The sequence below is a fragment of the Kryptolebias marmoratus genome, linkage group LG16 (assembly GCF_001649575.2).
Source record: "Kryptolebias marmoratus isolate JLee-2015 linkage group LG16, ASM164957v2, whole genome shotgun sequence".
Taxonomy (NCBI): domain Eukaryota; kingdom Metazoa; phylum Chordata; class Actinopteri; order Cyprinodontiformes; family Rivulidae; genus Kryptolebias; species Kryptolebias marmoratus.
In genome coordinates this window covers 10204792-10214639 of record NC_051445.1, presented here as the reverse complement: position 1 = coordinate 10214639, position 9848 = coordinate 10204792, and the positions used below count along the sequence as shown (strand labels likewise).

Sequence of the window (9848 nt, the reverse complement as noted above, 5' to 3'; positions counted from 1 at the left end):
TTAGTCACCCTGAATGGTGAAATCACCTGACTGCTGTGTGGTCCTGACAGCTGCTTTGTGCTGAATTAAACATACTTTTTATAGGGTTGTACCACATTAATGAAAGTGGAATCCCTACTAATCAGTGTGCCTCATCAACCAGCTTTCAAGTCTGGGAACTGGGCTTTTATGACAGCTGACTTTAGCCCAGAAATAAGAGAAAACAAAGGTGGTGCCTTTGGAGCAGATGATAATGGATCAGCAAGCAATTCTACCTGCAGACTCATCATTTAACGCCAAGGGGGAACGAGTCCTGCATCGCCACCTTGTGGAATGATTTTTATGGTGTGGGAGTCGAGAAGCGTGCCAAGCCCCAAGGGCCCTGCTGTGGGAAACAATAACCAAACGGAAACTGGAAAGGCTTTTAGACAAGAATTCAGCATTTTATTAAAAACAAGTCATTTCAAAACATACAGGGAAGCCAAGTGAAAGAGTCATAGAAAGCATAACACTATGTGGCCCAGCAGATATGGCCGTCTACTCCCTGTTTTCAATGGAATCAGACATAACAATACCAGTATAAGTGTTTTCTTTGGAAATATATTTTGAAAAGAACTGAGTAAATGAAGTGATATGAAGATCAAACACAGGGCTTTTTTTTCTGGTGCTTGTCCTCTTCAGAGCCGAGTCCTCTGATTGGCAGGGAGCTCGTCCTGGTCGAGTCCCCACAGGAAGGTGCGGAGACGTGTCACTTCCTTCTGGAGCTCGGGGCTCGGGATTGGCTGCGACAGGTCGAGGCGGGGCGTCTCATTGGGCAGGATGAGAGGAGGGTGGTCCAGAAAGCTCTCAAAGATGTCTAAAAGATAACAAAAAAAGATAAAAACACAACAAACCTAGCAAGTAATTGTTAAATCCTGGCATTAAATTTTTTTACCTTCACTCAGGTCTGTGCTGGGTGGAGGAGCCCAGGACGCTGGTGAAGCTCTGGCTGGTCCCAGCTTGTAGTGGGTGAGCAGGTGGTGCAGCTGGGCAGGACTTAACAGTTCGTGCTCTTCCTTTAGACTGGACCAGGACGACTGAAATACAAGACATCAAAGAGCCCACATTACAGTTATTAACTGTTAATAAATCTTAAAGTATGATTTTATGCTTCGTTGTTAAAACATACTCCATTTTTTCTATAAAGTGCTTGACAGAAACACGTTTTTTTGTTAGGTCTGCCACTAGTCATGTTGCGTTACAGCATCAAGAAAATGAGGAAAACAGCTAAACTGCAAATATTTATTTATTTATTTACCTTTCTTTAACCAGGCAAATCCCACTGAGATCTGAGATCTCTTTTTCAAGGGAGGCCTGGGCCTGAAGGCGGCCTAACGTGCATGTTTGCGGACAAATAAAAGGCGATTCAGGAACATTGAGTTTATTCAGAGATAATTTGAGCCTATGATGTTGACTTTTGGAATTGTAAATTTACAGACCTTTTATAGGCAACAAAACAAAGAAACAAACACAATAAAGAGAAAGGAAACTCAGAAATGTACACCGAATGTCCTTTGAACCGCCTTGTTACTAAAAAGAGCCATATAAATAAATCTGACTTGTCTTTTTGTTACCTAAGCTAAATCTCATATTTGTTTCTGGTCTTTATCCTCCTTTTTTCAACTTGTGGAGAGCGGGTTAAGCAAAGACAGACTAATTAACCATGAAGTGGGGAAGCGACAGACTCAGACATATAGTTGTGCACAGCTGCAGGTTTGAATGTTGCGTCACTGAACTCTGAGCAGGTTTTTTGCTTACATTTCAGCATTTATGTGTATACTAAAAGATCAGCTTTTGTTGTGAAAAGACAACATTATCGCTGTTTAGGTCAAAAGTTGAGAATAATGTTCTGCAGAATCTCATGTAATATCTTGAGTGAATTGTTAGAGCTTGGAGTTTGAATTGTGAATGACTCTCTGCTACTCCGACATCAGACTTAAGCTCTATCGCTGTAAGTTTGACTAAATTCAAGCCATTTTTGTGTTTGTTAAGGTCAATTAGCTGTAGTTGCTATAGGTTAACCAGCTATAGATGCTTTCTGAGCGTTTCAGTAAAATCTGTCCTCTGGTTCATGAGATATTTTTCTATAACAACAGACAAACATGCACACACACACAGACTCATGCAGTATCATTGTCATGCAGCTGAATCACTTCTGTTTGTTGTTTTCACTTGATTCTTACAGAATTAGTCTCGTTAGATTTTTTTGGGTTTTCCATGTTCCAGACCTCTGGCTAAATCGAGACAATGCTGGCACGCGTTACCTGAATGAGTCGGGTTTTGGGAATGCACAGAAAGTTGACGGTGACCGACAGTTTCTTCATAAATTCGGAAGCTATGTCTCCTAACCCTGCGCCCTGCAGCCAGTCCAGAACCAGGTCCAGGTTTGTACGGATCTGGACAGCTCTGGACCATGAAAACAGCCCATCTGGAAAAAAAAAATGACGTGAAGAAAACAGAAGTCATACAAAACAACCAACAGAAGAGTATTTCTTCTGAAAAAGTATTTTCATATCCTGTAATTTTAGATACATATTCTAATTGTTGCTTTGTGACTCAGAGTTGCTACTTGTTGCCTCCTGCTTGGTAAAACTAACACGCTTCATTTACTCAAGGCCTTCTCACCTCTTTCCAGCAAAGTATTTAGCAGGGAAGTGTTGGTGAAGAAGAAGAGGTAACCAAAAGTCTGGGAGGTGAGTGGCGGAGACAGACACGCCTCACGAGACAGCATCAGGGAGCAGCGGTACACCTCCACCAGTCCAGCAACCTTAGGAGGCAAGATGGACACGTCGTCCACGTCTCCCTCGCCGTCTTTCTTCTCTTCTCCCTCGGCGCCGCAAGCACCATCCTTTTCTTTCTCCTTGTCCTCGTTGGAAAAGGGGTTGGTGTCCAGGAGAGCTGGAAGGAGGGAGTACAGGGTCTTTGTGGGCAGACAGGACAGAAACTTTAGTTAATAAATATACTTTGGCTGAAGCGTTGTCCATTAAAACTATGCAGTTCAGCACAATCATGTGAGCTCCAGGGACCCTGATCGAGATTCTTATTTCTTCTTCTTATGGCCATTGTCAGGTCATAATTTGAGATTAACTCATAAACTGATGTCTGTTAAACTTAGTTGAACTTTGATGAGCTGAGTCATTTGAGTCACTTGTCATTTTGTCACAAACCTACAACATCTCAGGTTAAGTTGCTTCTTTAAATAATACGTAGCAACAGGCACGCAGCTATGTTCTTTTTAAAAAGTGTCACTTTGAGTTGTTTTAGATGGTGGAAGTTTATTCTTGAATGTCCCTTAAGAGCTCTTTGCTTGACTCCTTCATTCAAGCATCACCCTGATTCTCCAAACAGATCTCTATCGGACCGCTCCATACTGCAGGTAAGATACTGACTGCTCTTAACTACTCCACGCAGCCCAACTTCAAAAACAAACTGTCTAACTAAACAGCAAAGGCCTGAAAGATAACTAAAAAAGGATTTTACCTCACGTCCTCTCCTCCCTCCTCAGATGTACTGAAGACAATACGTCTGTTTGGTCTTATTTTGTGTTATTTCTCAAATAATCGTGAAGTCAACGTTCAGGTTGGAGTTGTAAGAGACATTGTAATCATGTTTATAATTTTAACAATTTCAATTATCCAGAAGAGATTGGGTTGCATGATTTTTACTTTAAAAAAACAAACAAATTATGTCCTCAAAAAGGCCACTTGTTTGTTCTTCGTGGAGTTTGGATCTACTTCATATGCAGCATGACACAAAAAGTTAAACTATGGTTTTTACACAAGGTGGAGCGAGGTTGTTTGTTTGTCTGTTTTGTTTTGCTTTACCTTGGTGAGGTGATACACACACTGCTGGAAGGTGTGCATAATGACATCATCCAGCTGTGCCAGAGCCTCTGAGCAGGTGTCCATGTCGGCTGTCAGAACCGGATCCCCGGGGGCTTTCCAAGAAACAATCAGCAAGATCAATTAGAGGCTTGGCAGCAGCTTCTCTTTCTGAGCTGGCAAAAACGTTTTCTGCTAATTTAAAACTGTCAAACTCCCCGAGCCAGTAATTTCCAGGGTTTCCAAACTCCTCTTACCTTCAAATTCCCACTCCTTCTCCATGTTTTCAACCTTGACCTGGAAGAAGTTGAGGAGCTCTGTTGCGTTTGACATCCAGAACATGAGGGGCCGCAGGTCGGACGACAGCTTTTGGACATTAGGCGTGCTTATCTCCACTTCTTGTTCTGTGGAACTGCACACAACATTTAGGTAATTCCAGAGTTATGTTATTGTGCACGTTCTCCTGTGACTGGTCTGTTTGTGTTTTAAACGAGACGCACGCCACAATGAAAGTAAAAATAGACTGAGCTATTATTACCCGGCTATATTTGAGGCTTTTCTTCATCATGATTGTTTTACAACGTTGTCATCATACCACAAAAATTTCCCAAAGACATAACAGCACAAGCACAAAGGTATCATGAATCACTCAGCAGGAGATCTCTAAACAGAGGAAACATTACACAGAGCATAAAATCTTCTTACTTTTGCGTGGGATGCTTATCCCCGAATTCCTTAATGTTATCCTGCGAAGAGAGTTTGAGACACATCTTTTAGTGTGGGGGTGGAGGAGGGGTGACAGAGTCTGGCCCTGCAGCCAGGACAATTACGGCACATTTTCCAGCAGGAGGGAGGTGACATCAGCTCATCCTCACTCCTGTTCGCCACCCGGCAGGCCACAACGAAGGCCAATGTGTCTGCCTGCTGGTTTTTTCTCCTGTCTGACTGAATGTGGTAATCTCACTCTGCCTACCTGCTGGTTTTTTCCCCTGCCAAGTTTGTTTAACTGTGGTCATGAAGTGCTATCCTGCGAAACAGTCATCGTGGCCAATCTTAGACATCATGGGAACTTTTATAAGTTCAGTTGATTTTATTAGCTGCTGCATAGCTTTGCTGGTAGACAGTGTCTCATCAAATTTCTCAAAATCAATTGCACTAAATTGCCTTAAAATTTGGGAAAAAGCTGAACCACATGTTTCCTGTGTGATTTCGGAACATGTTTAACATGTTCATATGGTTCCACACAGGAAACAAGGTAAATGAATGTGTTTTTCTGTAACAAAAAATGGCGTTCTATAAACAAGCTATATATTAAAAAAACCTGTGATATGACTTGTCTATGTAATGTGAAACAGTTTATAAAATTGCTTTTACATAAATCACAGTGAAATATTTAAGACTGGAGTTGTTTTAAGACAACAGCATCAGCTTGGATTTTGCTTCTGCTTGGACTAGCCATTAGCTCATCGATCCAGTTTAAAAACTCTATTTCTCCGAAATGATCTCGTTCGGAGAGCTATCTACAACAGGTGAGATATTTATAGCCTTTTCCACAAAACACCACTTTAAAGGATCTGAACTGTTGTTTTGAAGTTATCTAATATAGAATTATAGTTTTTTAATCAGAATTAACTGCACCTTAGCAAAAACTGATGTACAATTTTTAAAGTAAACATCAAACTTGTAGTTAAAGTCTCATAAAAGCTGACCTGGGTGACTTTTATCATAGGTGGATTTGTTGCGTTTTTACCTCCAAGGCTCATTTTGTGCAGCATAATATAATTTTGTGTTTTTCTATTTTGCTTACCCAGACAATTTCTTTGATTAGATTGGCTGATTTGAGTAATATCTGTGGTGTGAGAGCAGGGTCCAGGTGTTTGGAGGCGTGATCAATCATGATTGACAGCAGATATGCGGGAGCTAAAGGCCCCCCACCAGAGTCTGGAGAGGAATTTTTAGTGATTATCTCCTGAAAGAAAAGAAAAGGAGAAATATGAATTATGTCACTATTTGCTATTGGGCAAATGGTAGAGTTTATTTACACCTATTTTCTGGGTGTCTCACCTGTAACAAGGTATCTGCATGACGAGAATGGAACTTCAACGCCGCCTCAGTGGACCCGAGATAATGCCTCAGCGCCTCCTGTCTGTCCACCAGACCTGAAGGGCAGCAGGTGGTGGAGGTGTCAGCTTGCCATGGCAGCGTCAGCGCAAGCGGCGGGGCAGGAGTCACACGAGGGTCACGGTACAAAAACAGGAAGTGGTTCCCCAGACCAATCACGTCCCCAGGCCTCAGGACAGTCTCCCTGTACAGGGCCACTCCATTGTGCGTGACTGCACCTCCTCTGAAGGGCCGCATCAGAGCTAGGATGGAATCATTTAAAACATGGATTTAATTTAATCAAACTTTATGATATGATTATTTTGGTTTTTTTTTTTAGATTGAGGGGTTTTGGTACCTTCTCCAGTGGGCGTCTCTGGAACTGCAGCGTCTCTCCTGACCAGCAGGTGTCTGACCAAAAGGTCAGGAGCGGACAGGAACGTGTCCACCTTCAAAGGCTTCTTCCCCTTCCTCTCTCTTTCTCTATCCTTCTCTCTCTCCTTCATTGTGGGTTTTCTCCCAAACACATGTGTATGCCCCGTCATGATGTACAAAACAAAATCCTACACGAAACACACATCAGACAATCAGGGAGGTCCGTTATCTGCTAAGTTTCTATCAACCTTCCATCGAACGTTAAGCTAAACAGAAGGTTGTTGATGGGGACTGAAGTGTATCACAGTTTGTAACAATCGGGACCTGTATGAGGTCATTGTGTGAGATGGAGTGATGTGCACAGAGGGGTTTTGTGTGCAGGACGGGTGAATTGTTGAGGCTTTGTGTTGCTTTGTGCTGAACTCTGAATGGGAGATGCCTGTAGAGGGATGGGAACCTTGATGGTATGTGGCGATTACAGACATGCAGGTATGATGTCATGTTCTGGGTGTGTGCATGCGTGTTGCTCTGCACAACTCCGCTGCTCTTCATTTACATATGTGCACATAAGCCACAAGTGTTTATGTGCATGTCATTGAGCGCACGTGCAAGGTGTGGGTGTTTATGACTTTTTCTGTGTATGATATCATCTGTCAGCATGTCTTGCCTTGCTCTGATCATAGCCCTGCAGCAACAGGAAGTAGGGCCGGTCTGTGGGTGGAAGGATCAGGCTTTGTGACATCACTTCCATGTCACAAGTGGAATAATCCTTCTCATCGTCCGCTGGCTGATTCGTCCATCGGACCTTCGCTTCAGGTCTTGATGCTCTAACCTGAAGAGATGGTTGAAGAAATGAGGGTTAGATGCACTTACCCTGAAGTGAAAAAGACAACAGCTTTAGACGAAGCGCAATGTTTTACTGACTGTTACCATCTTGGTTACCTCTCCTGGCTGCGGGTTGATCATGCTCACGATGTTCTTTCTGTCCGGCACCCCTCCGCTGTTGTTGGGGCGGTTGCCCGAACCACGCAGATCATTGCCGACGTGATTGCCTTGACGACGGCGCAGACTCAAGTTCATGTCGCTGATGCTTCTCCGGAGATCACTGTTCCTTCCCCGGTGACCGCGCTCGCCCTCTTCTGGTCCAGATGCCATTCTGCTCCGTCGCCAGCGCACACCTGTTGTGCAGACAATCACAGAACCCATCAGTTGTGTAACGTATTTGGAGCCCGAGTTTCACGTGCTGCCATATGCCGAGTGTGACACAAACCTCTGAAGTTCTCCCCCTCCTTCTCCCGCTCCTTCTCCCTCTCTTGTTCCTCTCTCTCATAGTCTTCCTTCCTTTGGATTTCAAAGCGTCGCTCAAACCCGTCCTTAGGCCGCCACATGTCCACTAACAATAAAGGACATTCCCATGGGGCAACACTTCTGCGGCACTCTGTCTCCCATTTGGTAGCGCCATCTGGCTGCTGAACAGGCTTTCCAATGACATCACACAACAGGAAGTCCTCAGGGCTGTGTCTCTGGACAACTAAAAGGTCATGAAGGAAGAGGAGGGCAGTTATTTTTCCCTTACGCTGCTGGTTATTTTTATGTTAAGTCATTACCAATTGGTTGCTCAGCAGAGGTCCAAATGAGAGAAAACTGTTGTCTCTCATACCTGCATCATCCGTATCCTCCCGTTCTCTGTCAGTGTAGCGAGTGATGACCTGGCCAATTAGCTGCCTGGCTGTGGAGTGAATGTTGGCGAGCAGGGAGCGATAGTTGGCTCCACCGTAGAGAGCATCCCCATAGATTTTGATCAGGCCCGAGGAGGAGCCAGGGGGCACGTAGTGGTGGGAGGAAGGGGCAGCCGAATGAGCCCAGATCTCTCTCTCCGTCTCCCCCACCGCCCGGTCCCGGTCGCTGTTGGAGCGCCTCCTCAGGAAGAGATGGGAGAGGCGCTTCGTGCGAGACTGGGGGCCAGTGGGCCGAGGCCTGAGGACGGCCGGGGAAGGAGACGGGGATGGGGAAGGGGAAGCCAGCGAGGGGGTGGAGTTAGAAAGGGAAGAGGAAGGGGCAGAGGGGGCTTCGTGGAGCGAGGCTGCGTCAGAGCTGGTGGTGGACCTGGACACAACAGGGAGGGAGGCGGGAGACAGATGGAGGGGACAGGAAGGACAAAGGAAGTCACGAAGTCAGCTGTAAATTATAACTGAAAAACAACAAAGACCAAAATAAGACAGGGGAAGCTAACAGGGCTGAAAGGATACACACTAAAACCTGCTGGGTTAAAAACAGCCTGTAGTGCCAGTTGAAATAAAACACTTTATTACAGTAACTGTGCCGTTACGCCAGACGCCATCACAGATTACGGTGTTGTCCCGTATCTCCTGTATCTTACTCTGTTATTTCTACCAACACATTCTCTTCTGCCCTATTCTGTCAAGGTGGTGCCCTCTAGTGACAATTAGTAATAACAGGAACAGAACAGAACATAAATGCATTTACTGTGTAAATCTTGGAGCACAACGGAACCCGGCTTGTAACCCAGCGCTGGGTCATTTTTGGACAGAGCCAACCCTGATTAATTTTAACTCACCAGGGATGGTTTATAAGTTTGACCCAACATACCACAAAATTTTCAACCCCAAAATTGGGTTGAAATTATCCATTTGCTAAATTAAATAAATAACAACCCCAAATTGGGGTAATTAGATTAATACAGCTTGGGTTGATGCCAGCTACCTGGTGCTAATGGCTGTTAGCATCAGCTAGTAAACCTAAACTCACTTCCTGGTGCAAAGTAAAGTTTTTAACAAAGCCAACCAGGCTCAATATCGTCTTATAAGTTGTTTTTACTGTCTTACCTTTACTTATTACATCCTAAAGTAGAGGTCCAGTCAGGTTTGATCACCTTCTGGCTTAAAATGGCAGACTGTGATGAATAACATGGTTCGTCTTCGATCCAACCACTGGGTCAAACTTTTTGACCAAATATTTGGTCAAAACAACCCAACAACGTTCCCCAACAATTGAGTTACCAAAATAACCCAGCAGTTTTAAGTGTGTATCAGTGGAAGTAAGATAAGATGGCATCAACACACAAATACTTATCATAAATTGTACTATAGCTGACAGCCATAAAAAATTAGGAAACTAAAACTGAAAATTAGAATAAGTTCAGACTGACTTGACAGAGATGGCGCTGGGCCAACGACGTCCTAGTTTGGCAAAATGTTTCCTGGGAGAGTTGATCCACAAACCGACTGGAAAATGCAGCTTTCTGAAGCGAGGACTGCCAGGCCCCTCCATCTGACCAGGAGGAGTGGATATATGAAGCTGAAATCAATTTTTTAACAATTCAATAATCTGTCACGTTTCAAAAGTCCATGAATGTAAAGTTTCCTCCAGTCCGTGTTCAAGCTGCACACGTGTGTGTGTCATCAAAAGCAGGACTGAAACAATAAAACAATAACATGATGTCATTATCAAAAAAGACAAACAGGATACCTACGGCAGGTTGTCAGCGTGGTGAAGACAAACAAGGACAAATTA

The 9848-nt window shown here is 44.0% G+C and overlaps 1 protein-coding gene across 4 annotated transcripts in view; it reads right to left on the bottom strand.

Moving 5' to 3' along the window:
* Positions 1–396: 396 nt before the first annotated feature.
* The window catches only part of rasip1 (Ras interacting protein 1), a 10316-nt gene continuing 864 nt past the window's right edge, over positions 397–9848 (bottom strand). For 2 of the 4 annotated variants that reach the window (XM_017415356.3, XM_017415358.3), the window contains exons 2-16: positions 9484–9632; positions 7975–8420; positions 7585–7845; positions 7257–7492; positions 6982–7146; positions 6298–6502; positions 5904–6202; positions 5647–5808; positions 4545–4585; positions 4097–4251; positions 3843–3955; positions 2644–2938; positions 2283–2446; positions 914–1055; positions 397–835 (exon numbers count right to left, since the gene is read on the bottom strand). In XM_017415356.3, coding sequence (XP_017270845.1) covers positions 657–835; positions 914–1055; positions 2283–2446; positions 2644–2938; positions 3843–3955; positions 4097–4251; positions 4545–4585; positions 5647–5808; positions 5904–6202; positions 6298–6502; positions 6982–7146; positions 7257–7492; positions 7585–7845; positions 7975–8420; positions 9484–9605 — 2985 coding nt within the window. In that variant the 5' untranslated portion in view covers positions 9606–9632 and the 3' untranslated portion in view covers positions 397–656. Of the gene's footprint in view, positions 836–913; positions 1056–2282; positions 2447–2643; positions 2939–3842; positions 3956–4096; positions 4252–4544; positions 4586–5646; positions 5809–5903; positions 6203–6297; positions 6503–6981; positions 7147–7256; positions 7493–7584; positions 7846–7974; positions 8421–9483; positions 9749–9848 lie in introns of all 4 variants that reach the window. The other 2 variants (XM_037980513.1, XM_017415357.3) reach the window with 2 other exon arrangements.